Below are 12,801 nucleotides of genomic sequence, written 5' to 3' on the forward strand. Positions count from 1 at the left end.
AGCCTTCCCCCTTGGACTCGGCCGACCCCCTTGGGGCTCCTTGAGCTCCAAGGCAAGGTCCCCTCCCTCCCACCTATATATACGGAGGTTTTAGGGCTGATTTGAGACGACTTTTCCACGGCAGCCCGACCACATACCTCCACGGTTTTTCCTCTAGATCGCGTTTCTGCGGAGCTCGGGCGGAGCCCTGCTGAGACGAGATCATCACCAACCTCCGGAGCACCGTCACGCTGCCGGAGAACTCTTCTACCTCTCCGTCTCTCTTGCTGGATCAAGAAGCCCGAGATCATCGTCGAGCTATACGTGTGCTGAACGCGGAGGTGCCGTCCGTTCGGCACTAGATCGTGGGACTGATCGCGGGATAGTTCGCGGGGCGGATCGAGGGACGTGAGGACGTTCCACTACATCAACCGCGTTCACTAACGCTTCTGCTGTACGGTCTACAAGGGTACGTAGATCACTCATCCCCTCTCGTAGATGGACATCACCATGATAGGTCTTCGTGCGCGTAGGAAATTTTTTGTTTCCCATGCGACGTTCCCCAACAAAAACCACTGAGGAGTCTTCATACATGGAACCTTTCCATCCCGCATGCACATCCAGCGTTTCCACTATGCATGCAACCTATTAGTACTCCTAATTAATCAAGCAGTAAATATCATGCTTCTTAATCCTCTTCTATTCTGGAAATGCATATAAATGAAACCGCGCCTTCTAAACTACGACAAAAGGGAGTACTAAGGATCTCACACCCGTTCTTCATGAATACGAATTCGTGTTTTTTGCTCTAAAAGCAAGACCAAACAAAAATTTCCTTCACTTTTCATTTGGTACATTCCTTTGAACTAAAGGCTCAGATACTCCCACATGAGAAGAACGGGCTCGGCTACTACTCCCTCCGTTCCTAAATATAAGAAAGAGATTTTCTACATTCTAAAATATGTTTATATACACCCATATATAGTCCATAATAATTTTTTTAAGATGTATTATATTTCAAAACGGAGGAAGTAGAGAGTAGGGAGGACCGGCCGTTCAAATTATGGGGAAGGGGGTGGCAGAAATTAGTAGAGACCTACATATAAAAATTACAGGGCACACACCCTGCAATCCAGGGGAGAGATTATGTGCCTGCATGCGTGGTGGACAAGTGTTGTGCATTTTGGATGGTTCGTGGACGAGCGAGTCTTTTTTCTTAGGAAAATTCCCTATTTGTACGTGTTTCCTCGACTTGTCATTTGAAGCACATGAGACATGAACTTGTATTTTACCGAAGAATATCTAGCCATAGGAACACGAAGGTCAAGTTTCATTCCGCAAGTATAACCACGACGCTCAAACTAGAAGTTTGATCCCCGTCCTTTCACGGATATCCGATAAAATTGAAACGATGCAGAGAGGTTTGATCGCGAAGACAAGTGGACTCGAGGCGCCTCCACTCCACCTCGCTACCACTCCACAGCGAAGGAGATGGTGTGCACGCAGCATTTACTCCTCCACAGACCAGATTAAACAGAACAGTCCATTTCAAAAGAACGCAAATGGATTTCAAACGGTCCATGCTGCCGACGCCGCTAATTAATTAATTAACCCCGACGCCCCCAGACCAAATTCAAACTCGCAAACCCTCTCCTTTAACCCTCACCCCAAAGAAAGCAGAGACCTTTCCTTCTCCCATCCCCACTCGCTCTGCCCTTCGCTTCACTCCCACTGCTCCCCCCCTCGCTCGCTCGCTCACGGGCGCGCCCACCACGCCACCGCCGAGGAAGGAAGGACGCCGTGCGCTCGCGCCAGATCTGGCAGGGCGGCGAGCCCTCCCTGCAATGCGGCGGGCGGCGGGGTGACGCGCGGGGCCGGATCGAGCGATGCACCGGGTGGCCATGGCGGAGGGCGGCGGCGGGGGCGGGGGGAGGACGCTGGGGGCCGTCATCAGGGAGAAGGACGAGGAGCTGGCGCTCTTCCTCGAGATGCGCCGCCGCGACAAGGAGCGGGCCGCCGCGGACACGCTGCTGCTCGCCGGCGACGCGGACGACGGGCTGCTGCTGCTCGACCCTCCCCCGCCCCCGCCGCCTCCGGTACCGGTGCCTGCCGGTAAGGCCGACGAGCTCCGCCGCACGCTTCCTATCCAGACCATTCCTCTAGCTATTGCCTATCGCCGCCGTTTTTTCCCCCCATTTGGCGAAAACCCTAGCTCACCCCCGGTATTACGGGTTTATGGCTTGGTGACAGAGCCCAGGGCGGCGCCGGCGCCGGCGTACAGGATGGCCGGCGGGTTCAGGCGGGCGCCCGGCGGGGCCGACGACTTCCTCCACTCCGACGCCGGGGACAAGACCGACTACGACTGGTAGGTGCCCCCCGGCGCTGCCTTTCACTGACAAATTTGTGATTTTTTCCGTTGCGGGCAACACAATCATTGGTGGGACAAGGTTGGGGGCACTTCACCATTGTGAATTCAATCTACGTTTAGCCGGCTTGAAGCCGCGGATTGGTTGGTGTTGGTACCCTACAAAAGCTTGAGCCTCCACTCTTTTGGCAATGTAGGTAGGGGGTAGGGGTTCCTCCGTTTCCCAACCTTGCTAATTGAGGGGTTCTGCTCCAGATGGTCTTAGCAGAGGCCCCATCCTTCTGTTTGAGCTACATTAATGCACTACTGTGTGTTGCAAATTAATGTCTAGTTACATGTGCAGCAGCGATTTATATGATTTTAGGTTGCAAAGCAAATGTGCTTTTCAGCTGCTGCTGCGGCCCGCGCCACCAAACCTGAACGCCGAACCATAAAGCTTGGCTTTAGCCCCATGCTGTTAGTTTTATGTGCAGTGATCTAGAAGTATAAGATTTTTGGCTTGCATAGCAAAATGTGCTTTCAGCTGCTGCTGCTACGCTCCACGCTACCAAACCTCAATGCCAAACCATAAAGTTTGGTTATCTCCTGGATTCGGTGCTGTTAGTTAGAGTTTAGCTATTATTGTTGGAAAGGCTGGGTCTTCTTAGCTGGTTGTTGGAGGAACAGTTGGCTCCCTTGTTTCCCTTAGCTGCCGCTTCTTTCTTTGATCGCTTGCCTAGTTAATGTGTTGTAATCAAGTTGCGCTTTTTTCCTTTTAGCTATTGCGCTTTAGGACGTGCAATCTGGATGGGTTGGGTCTTAGGTGATTGTGAGATCTTCTGGAAACCTCTGTCTGTGGAATTGTCAATTTGTTGAGCTTTAGTTGGCCCCAGTTTCTTGTCTTTGCTTTTTTGGTTGGTTAGCTAGTGAGTCCATCATGTCATGAGCTTTCTGTGATTTCAATAATTTTTTGCATTCATCTGGAATAGATTAGTGCCAGACACATAAATTTCAACATTCAATACCTTAGCCCCAGCAAGCTACCTAGCTTAGCCCTAGTTGATTTGAACTGTATTTGGTTATCATGGTTGGACTTATCTGCTAAGGTTTTTGTCCTTAATGCCTGTGCAATCATTAATTTGCCAGCAGGTGTGCGAGTGTTAGATTTCTAGGCAGCCATTTAACATTTGAAGCATATTCTTTTTGTTTAGAGGGCTATTGGATTGTTTGGTGGTGATTGGTTGGTAGGCGGCAGGTGAACCATGGAACAAGTTCACATGATATCTGTCTTGATTGGTTGCTTGACTTTGTAGGGATGCAATTACTTGGTGATAGTGACATGTTTTAGCATGAGTCATGAAATGGATTTGAGTGGGCATTTTATAATTCAGCTACTCATTGCCCATCTCTTTCATTCAAAGTGCTCAATAACAGACACTGTGTCCGATAAGTGGTTCCTTTTGGTGCATGTTACACATTTGATCCTTTTGTTGCTCGCGGTTTCAAACTTCTTTAAATTCATTCTGCTACACCTTACATTTTATTTGGAGAGCACAGCTGGGCTGCAGTTCGGAGTATTTTACTGACCTTCCTGACTAAGGAACTTGTTCACTTTCAGGCTTCTCACTCCACCTGGAACTCCACTCTTCCCATCTCATGAAGCTGCGCCAAAAAGGTCTCCGGTGAGCCAAACAGGATCACCAAAGACTCGCCAGAACTCCTTGAAATCAAGGGTGAGCCATTGGAACATGACCATTACTTGGTTTGTACAACATTACCTATTGTGGTGAATACTACTTCTCAGCAACCATCATAATTCACAAACCTGCTATCATGGTGGATATAAAGTGATATGATCTAGCTGAATCTGCACACCACTTTATAGTATACGGATATTATCTGAATCTGTACAAACAGGCTCTCCATGGATTTATCTCCAAGATAATACTTTCTCGTCTCATAACTTCGTAGTGGATTTCTTTATCTCGGAGATAGCACTTTTGAGTTTTGATTAGTGTGTAATGTATTTGCCTGAACAGTTTTATTTGTCTATATTTTTACGGAGTTGGTAATTAATTGTTTCCATTTTTAAGAAGTCTTCTAGAATCTAGCTTTTTTGGGGTAAACTGCCTTTTTAAGTATGATGAGTACTCTTCAATAATTTCCTTTTAAAATCAAGGGTGAGTCATTGGAACATGAGCATTACTTGGTTTCTACACGATTACCTATTGTGGTGAACTTCTCAGCAATCCACATAATACCACAAACTTCCACTCATGCTGGATACAAAGTATGGTCTAACTGAACCTGTATGCTTACGGTATACGATTATACTTCCTTGCGTCTTTCGAATTATTTTGGATTTTCAAGCAGACAAGCTCTCCATATACGTATTATCTATTGTCTCATAGCTTCATCATGGATGTATCTCAGAGATAGTACCTTTTTTATTCATTTGTGATGTATTGGACTGAAGATTTTACTTGCCTATGTCGGTACAGTGGTTAAGATGTTCTTTAGAATCTAGTTTTGGGGTTCCATTGCGTTCTGTAAATAAGATGTATCCTCATAAGTTTCTTTCTGTGTGCTCTTGCATGGTATTTTAGTTGGCCAATCATCTAGATCCTCCATCAAGAACCACACATCCGTTGAGAACAACATCGTCAAACAGCTTGAACTCAGCTGCGACAACTCGGCGGCCAACATCATCTGGAGGGCTTACGTCTAATTCTTCGAGACCTTCAACACCAACTGGACGTGCTGCATCGACCACCGCGTCCAAAGGTTCAAGACCTTCATCCCCCAATGCTCGGGCAACTCTGCCTGCCAAGACTGGACCTACTGCCCCAAGATCTTCGACGCCCACTTCCAGGTCAACACTTCCTTCAACAAGGTCAGCACTGCCTTCAACAAGGTCAACACTGCCTTCAACAAGGTCAGCAGTGCCTTCATCAAGGTCAACAACTCCATCACGGACATCTGGCCCTGCTACTGCCACTGCTACTGCTACCAGGACATCAGTTCCTTCAGGCAGAGCATCAGCACCTGCTAGTAGATCATCAACGCCTACTTCAAGATCATCAATGCCTGCTGCTAGGTCAACTACACCTTTGTCAAGGCCCTCCTTACCAGCACAAAGCAAGCCTGCATCAAGGTCATCAACCCCAACAAGGCGGTCTTCTGCCCCACCCACCCACACCCAGCACAGTAATTTGCCCGGACCAGTTCGATCCTCCTCAATCTCCAGACCAGGACCTACAATGTCCAAAAGCTCTGCATCGGCAGCGACAACAACAGCGCCAGCACCTTCAAGGGGCAGCTCACCTACAGTCAAATCAAGACCATGGAAACCATCTGAAATGCCCGGCTTCTCGCTTGATGCACCTCCAAATCTGAGGACTTCGCTGCCGGAAAGACCAACCTCTGCTACTCGTGGTAGACCTGGAGCACCTAGTTCTAGATCTTCCTCTGTGGAGCCTGGGCCAGCTGCTCGACCGAAACGCCAGTCTTGCTCTCCTTCAAGAGGGAGGACTTCAAATGGCAGTGTGCCTTCAGGGAGTTCCATGCCGGCAGTGAGAAGATCACATCTTAACGGAGGTGACAGTGTGAACCCAGTTCAAATGGGCAATAAGATGGTTGAGAGGGTAGTGAACATGAGAAGGCTAGTTCCTCCAAAACATGATGATCAAAGGTCCAGCCTCAATAGTCTCTCCGGAAAATCATTAAATTCTCCAGATAGCTCTGGCTTCGGTCGGTCACTCTCAAAAAAGTCACTGGACATGGCACTTCGGCACATGGTAATTTAGTTACTCTCTCAGTTTAGCAAATGACAGAAACTTCTCCATTTGGTTAAATTAAATTTGACATGCAATTTTGGTCTGCAGGACATACGGCGCAGCATTCCAAACAATCTACGGCCTCTTATGACGAGCATTCCAGCATCATCTGTGCATAGCGGCCGGTCTGGCTCCACAAGGGGCAGACCGATAAGTGTCTCGGACTCCCCTCTCGCGACTAGCAGCAATGCCAGCTCTGAGCCGAGCGTCAACAACAACCTGATGTGCTTTGACAGCATCGACATTGACGAGGAGCTGTGCAGCGATAGAGCAGGACACTATGCACGATGATTTGCCTCTTTGCTAGTACAAAGTTCTGAATCTGATGAATTTTCACGACCGCAAAATGTTAAGAGCGGCAGCATGGAAGATCATCTCTGATGAGCTCTATTCTCATATGTAGGTTCTTTGAGTGTCCAGTGCTCATCCATTTATGCTATGTGGGTTGCTCCATATCCAATGTTAATCCATTTATGTTATCGATAAGGATCCATCTTTTATATGCTCTTTCTTCAACCAGTTCATTATGCTGGTAGCGAAGCATGCCCCACTGGCTGAACTGTGTTGACTTTTGTTGTATTGCGATGTAAATTCAGTAGCTGTTTATTTGAAGTAGTATATGATTTTGGAGTTGCTAGTTATGGTAGCTCATCTTACCGAATGTTGAATCCCACAATGTCAGGGCTGCTGCATTAGTGCTACTGAAATGTTGCAGAAATCTGCATGAACTCATCAGCAGAATTGAACAGATGAACAGTTACACACGGAGCTATGAACTGGACTACATTGTTCTACTCTGATACAAGGTGAACTTTCACTAGCTACCACAAGAAAAAACTCCTGCTTTTTTATTTTGCTACTGCAAGGAGCACTGGAGCATCACAAGGCTCCAAGCTATTCTTATGATCACAAGGAATCACGAAGATGGCAAAACATCTCACAGATACAGTTGGAGGAAGAGAAGCCGCGGCGAGTTTCGAAACTCTTCAGTCAAAAGTTGAAATCAGTAACTTGCGAAGGGTCGAAAAGGAACGGGTAGGGCAGGCAGACCAGCAGCCCCAGGAACAAAATGGCGACGCCGAGGCCGATGTAGCTGTTCTCGGGCTCCGTTATCTCCTCGGAGAGGGGAGCGATCGGGCCCCTCTGCAGGAAGAAGATGAGCACCGCCCAGTAAAACGCAACATCGCTGAAGAGAGACGAGAGCCCGAGCAACGCGATAGTGACGCTACCAAGCCGAGATGATACCTGTCGCAAAAATGCAAGGTTGGGTTCATCAGGGGGTGCATTACAAGTCAATGGTGAGAAAAGCAAGCACAGAAGTTCTTCATAGCTTCAGGTAGCCTTCCATCCTGTTTATTCTTTAAGCAGCAGCATCTTTACCTTTCTTCCCCACATGGCGAGCGCTATGCGGCCGCCGTCAAGCTCTCCTGCGGGGATGCTATTGATGGCATTGATCAGGAGACCAGCCCAAGCCCACAATACCAGTGGGTTTATGGATAGCTGTGTTCCTTCTTTTAGAACATCTCCAAGGATAAGCTTTGCTGTAGTACCAAGAAAAGATAATATCAAGTTAATCGCCGTTTAAATAGTTCAAAAGCATGCTGGTTTTGTGCAGTTCAGAACTCAGTACACACAGAACGAGGATGGTGCATAGTTTTAGTATCCTTACCAAGACCACCAAGAAGAAATGATTGATGAAATACGGCGGGATCTACGATGATACCAAGACCGTCGCTTGGAGGTAATATGAAGCCCAGCAGTAGAAGAACAAATCCGAGGGAAAACCCCGCCACCGGTCCAGCGGCTGCTACCTTGAGTAGGTCCCCGCGATTGCGCACAATATTGACTATTCTGGTGATGCCACCAAAAGATCCTATCTACAGAAAACACAAAAATGAGATGCTCATACATTATGGTCAAGTAGATGAGCCAGGAATGGTGCAAAAATGAATGTTACTGCCAAAGCTATGATCTACTCTCCCAGTACTCCTGTATTTGTAGAAGGCCTTCATTAATAGTTGGTTTTCTATGCTAAAAGCACATTTCAGATCGAACATTTGCATTACAAATAGGAAATTCAAAAAAAAAAGAGAAGTTTAACAAAGTTATTCTAATTTTGTCTCATAGCATGTTATATAATTAAAGGAAATAAGTAAGCAAGAAAATCATCCAAGATTGTTTCCTTTTATACAAAAAATTGACAATTTTCTAAGCGAGAGATAATTTCTGACAATTAAAACATATATTCCTTAGTTGAAATTGCAGGCTTGCAGCTTACCTGCCAGCTAGGAACAAAATATGGTACTGAAAGCTTGACCCCAGCATCCTTAGCAGCCAGGATGTGTCCAATTTCATGAACCCCTATTATGAGTCCCGTTACCAAGGCACCGGGAAGTCCATCTTTCAATAGCTCAAGGTTATCAAATGTTGATCTGGAGAAGAATGTCTCGTTAGAAGAAGTAGCAGACTATTATGGTCTTCTTTATGATACGAGGAAATACACAGTTCTGTTTTCCAAAGTAAAGGAATCAGTAGAAATTATTGCATGAATCGATATGTATAACTAATGTAGTTGGCAAAACAAATTTCACGTGCATTAGGAATGCTTCATCATGACATGAAGACAGAAGTTTTAGCATTGTATTGCCAACTGCCTAGATAACATCACTTGGCCCCAGATGAGACTTCAAAGTTGTTTTAACACAAAGGTATAATGACGTACTGCCATTTGAAGATGACATCAAGCTAGAGAAACTGTAAATTAACTAGTACCTTAAAATTCTTATAGTACAGAGAAATCAACAGTTATCAGAACAGAAGACAAAGTAAAATGGTGAATAAATGGAAGAGAAACCTCATACAGCAAGTTGTCCTGAAGGACAGGTACATTTCGAAGCAAAAGAGTGAAGATGGTAACTAGTCCAAATGCACCAGCAGCAGCCCACTCTGGGACGGCTGAAAAAATAATTTACCGACAGTTGGATCAGCAAGTTTCAAAACAAAACGCAGACATAGTAATGCAAAACTTTGGGTGTCTGACATAAGAAAAATATTTGACCAATTTATGTAGCGTTGACTGGTGAAGATATGAGGGAAGAACTATTACATCCAGTGGCAGGCTCGACTGTCTGCTTAGGTACAACTACTGCAACTGGCTTCTCGTCCTCTGGATTGATGAGAAGAAAAACCTTAAATTCATCGCCAAATTTGTTCTGTGGATGACCGGGAGCAGCACACAGATCAGAACATTCACATATTTGCACACACTTATATCTGTGAAAGGATCTACTATCCAAGTATGTTGTTACCTCTAGTCGAGTTGTGATCTTTTCAAAACTTTTGGCTGGCACACCACGCAAGTTCCCTTTAAATAGTATTCCACCCTGATGTACAAAAGTGAAGGTAACAATAACAATCTGTCATTTTGAGCATTTGATGCCTATTTACATGCTGTCATTTGAATGGGAATATGAATCATATACATGATCAGTTTAACAGAACAGTCATATTATGTAAGAATATTTGGTTGATTTGGCCCAACGGCATGCCTGGTCATGTCGCCACGTATCGGTTCGAGCATGGATGCTACTTTATAAACACAATTAGTAAACAAAAATAAGCAACTTGCTAGTGAGATTGATATTTCACTGGAATAAGTAGTAATAAAATCTGCCGTATGAACATGAAGATAAAACATGGCATCTGAGACGCTCACCTCGTAAGGCTCGTGGCTGGTCACGAAGAACGTGTCAAAACTGAAAACTTGATCCTTTAGAATGTCTACTGTAGCCTTGGGGATACTCACAGCTTCTTCAAGCTGTTGCTGCAGATCATTGAGTTTTAAGAGGTAAACAAGAAGGCTCACTACCTCACCGGGTTTCAGATTTCAGAAACATTGAACAGTCAAAAGTTTTAAAAGGAATTCTCTATTTAATAACCACTCTACCATGGAGATTATGAGGAAGAAGCAGTAATCTCTTTGATTTCTGAGTTTTCACTCAACTTATGAGCATACAAACTGATATGGAAACAGCGCTTACCTTCATTCCAGGCAAAGGGGAGCCACTAGCAACATTAACATCAGCCTCCACCACCTGCTCCTGTTTTTTAACAGAATATCCGACATGTCATGACTAAATTCTCGATATATTTCTTGCCTACACTACTAGATCACTGCAAGCATACCTGCGCAGCGGTGTCGGCGGCTGCAGTAGCATCTCTGCCGATGTTCTGAGCCGTGTCACTAGCGCTTACCGGCTCTGCATTCGGGGATTCATCTTTCGTCTGTTTTAACAGAATATCAGACATGCTGCTTGATTGTGTTCCCAATGTATTTCTGGCGTAGACTACATCCCTACGAGCGTACCTGCGCAGCGCTGTCGGCGGCTGCATTAGCATACCCTTGGAATTTCTCAAGTGATGCGAGAGCGGAGTTTAGCCGGTCTGCTTTCGGGGATTCACCTTTCGTCTGTTTTTTTAACATAATGTCAGACATGCTACTATGATTAATTGCGTCCTCAATGCTTTTTCCGGCATAAACTACGAGCGTACCTGCGCGGCGCTGTCAGCGGCTGCACTGACATACGCTTCGATCTTCTGAAGTGACGTGGCAGCGGAGTTTAGCTGCTCTGCATTCGGGGATTCATCTTTCGTCTGGTGAGGCATGGGAAAGCTAAATACTTATAGTTCAGTTACTTACATGTCGATCCATCTAGCTAGAATCCTAGGTCTAACAGGCATAAGAAATCACACGCTGAAGATGCTGTAATCAATAAGGTAAGGCATGGCGCATTCCAGTCAGACTGAAATTTGAGAAACCGTGAAAGCAGAGATGGTTACATTATCTGCACCGGAGCCGGTCTCTGCAGTTGCATCTGCTTGGACAACACTGTCGGCTGGAGGCGATGGAGCGTCATCTACAGCCCCTTTTTTCTCCTGGAAGAAAGATAAACGAATGCCTGCTTTACTGACTGCGTTTTGTTTTCCCCAAAGCTGATTGATCAAACTTGTTGCAGAATTGTACGGGAACCTAATTGGACGCTGCTGCCAATGGTAGCATATGTGCTAGTACTGGCTGACGCTCTGAAGAAGGGGGGGAGCTTTGTGTCTTGCTTACCTCGTCGCCGTTGCTGGCGGCTGGCTCAGGCTCGTCGGCCGCTCGGCATGCCACCCTCCGGCTCCTCGACCTTGGATTAGCGCCATGGAATCGTGCAAATGTGAAATGGATGTGATGAGCACTCTAAGAAAAGCTTCATGCATGCATGTCCCTGACAGAAACCAAGAAACGCCGCTCACCTGCTGAGAGGGCCGGCGGGAAGCGGGAGGGACGGGGAGCGGAGCGTGAGCGAGAGCGTGAGGCGAGCGCCTCTGCTCCTCGCCGGAGCTGAGGTAGACGCGAGGAGGGGGCGGTGGCAGCAGCATCCGTACGACGACGTGGCCTGCGACGGCGGCGGGCAAGAAGAAGAGCCCATGGCCGTGGAGTCGTGAGCGGGGAGGAGGAGCGCGCGCGCCTTATCTCTTCCTCTCCTCTTGGAGTTTTTTTTTTTTTTTTTTTTTTTTTTTTTTTTTTTTTTAGCCGAAGGGTGGGACTTCTTTGGGAAATGCTAAAACAAAATTCTGATGTCAAGAGTTCTAGGCATTGCAAATCAAACGTTTTTTTACGGCATTTTGTATTGACACGGGGATGAAAATTTTAGTTTAGGCGTGAAACTTTTGCAAAAATAATTGAATTGAGGTAAATTCGTCATGTTCGCCAACTAAGCTTGTCATCCTGAACGAATATAATTTGCCATAAAAAATCATGGGAAACCTTTTTTAGATGAGATATTTTCTACTGCCGTGATTTGTAGCCAACACTCCTATTTTAAGAGAGATTTGTAGCGGCCGCCGCCCGCCCTCCCGTCACCGCCCGCCAGTCAGCCCCCTCCTCCACCTCCCTCGCCCCCGTCCCCCCCTCCTCCCAGTCTGCCCTCGAGCCGCCTCCCCGGGAGGTGGCCAGGGCGGCACGCGAGCTCCTCCCCGCGAGCGTTTCCTCCATCGTCTCCTCCCCAGCCGTCGTCGGCGAGCGCCCCCGACGCTAGCTCGGGTGGTGCCAGCGGCGGCGGGCCCTCCTTTCCCCTCGCGCGCGTTTCCCCTTCCCGGGGTAGGGCGGCGGTGGTGCAGTTTGGCCGGCTGCGGTCCGACGACCCGGTGGTGGTGGCCGGCGACGGGTGAGGTGGTGGCACTGCTCCTTGGCGGCAGGGCGGCGTGGTGGTGCGGGGTGGCTGCCGGCGCACCCCCGGCCCACATCTGGGCAGTGTGGGGCCCATCTAGGTCCTAGCGGGCCGGCTCTCGGCGTTGCTGCAGTGTCTTCTGCATGGTGGTGAGGCGGAGCAGCTTGGACAGGGGGCGGCGTTGCCGACGGCATGTCGGTTGCAGCATGATGGCAGGAGCTTTACGGGGGGGAGGGGGGGGTCCCGGCCGGGCCTGTGGGCTCACGGGCCTGGTATGCTCTTGCTATTGCGTATGGTCGGCTACCGTCGTTGACGGTGGAGGTTGAGCCCTCCCGCGTGTCGACGGTGCTGCCGCTCCTTGTCCCGGCTCCTCTTCATCGTTGTGTAGGCTTCTCCTTATGGTGTCGTGGTGAGACGGCGCAGGGGCCTC

The 12,801-nt window shown here is 47.7% G+C and overlaps 2 protein-coding genes across 3 annotated transcripts; one reads left to right on the forward strand and one right to left on the reverse strand.

Annotated features, from left to right (window-relative positions):
* Positions 1-1,655: 1,655 nt before the first annotated feature.
* Positions 1,656-6,815, forward strand: LOC123442610 (endochitinase A). Of its 2 annotated transcripts, XM_045118701.1 has the most exons (5): positions 1,656-2,091; positions 2,230-2,344; positions 3,942-4,056; positions 4,930-6,120; positions 6,208-6,815. In XM_045118701.1, the coding sequence occupies exons 1-5, from the start codon at positions 1,866-1,868 to the stop codon at positions 6,448-6,450; spliced, it is 1,890 nt and encodes a 629-aa protein (XP_044974636.1). In that variant the 5' UTR covers positions 1,656-1,865; the 3' UTR covers positions 6,451-6,815. The 2 variants fall into 2 exon arrangements, with proteins under 2 accessions (XP_044974636.1, XP_044974635.1); XM_045118700.1 differs by having other exon boundaries at positions 1,656-2,344.
* Positions 6,816-6,822: 7 nt separating this feature from the next.
* On the reverse strand, positions 6,823-11,688 carry LOC123442612 (probable zinc metalloprotease EGY2, chloroplastic). Its single transcript, XM_045118702.1, has 15 exons — positions 11,455-11,688; positions 11,276-11,345; positions 10,999-11,094; positions 10,711-10,812; positions 10,526-10,627; positions 10,345-10,443; positions 10,200-10,259; positions 9,875-9,982; positions 9,468-9,542; positions 9,266-9,371; positions 9,021-9,114; positions 8,438-8,591; positions 7,829-8,036; positions 7,540-7,700; positions 6,823-7,404 (listed from the first exon to the last, which is right to left on the reverse strand). The coding sequence occupies exons 1-15, from the start codon at positions 11,628-11,630 to the stop codon at positions 7,150-7,152; spliced, it is 1,866 nt and encodes a 621-aa protein (XP_044974637.1). The 5' UTR covers positions 11,631-11,688; the 3' UTR covers positions 6,823-7,149.
* Positions 11,689-12,801: the final 1,113 nt, after the last annotated feature.

The sequence above is a fragment of the Hordeum vulgare genome, chromosome 3H, assembly GCF_904849725.1.
Source record: "Hordeum vulgare subsp. vulgare chromosome 3H, MorexV3_pseudomolecules_assembly, whole genome shotgun sequence".
NCBI lineage: Eukaryota > Viridiplantae > Streptophyta > Magnoliopsida > Poales > Poaceae > Hordeum > Hordeum vulgare.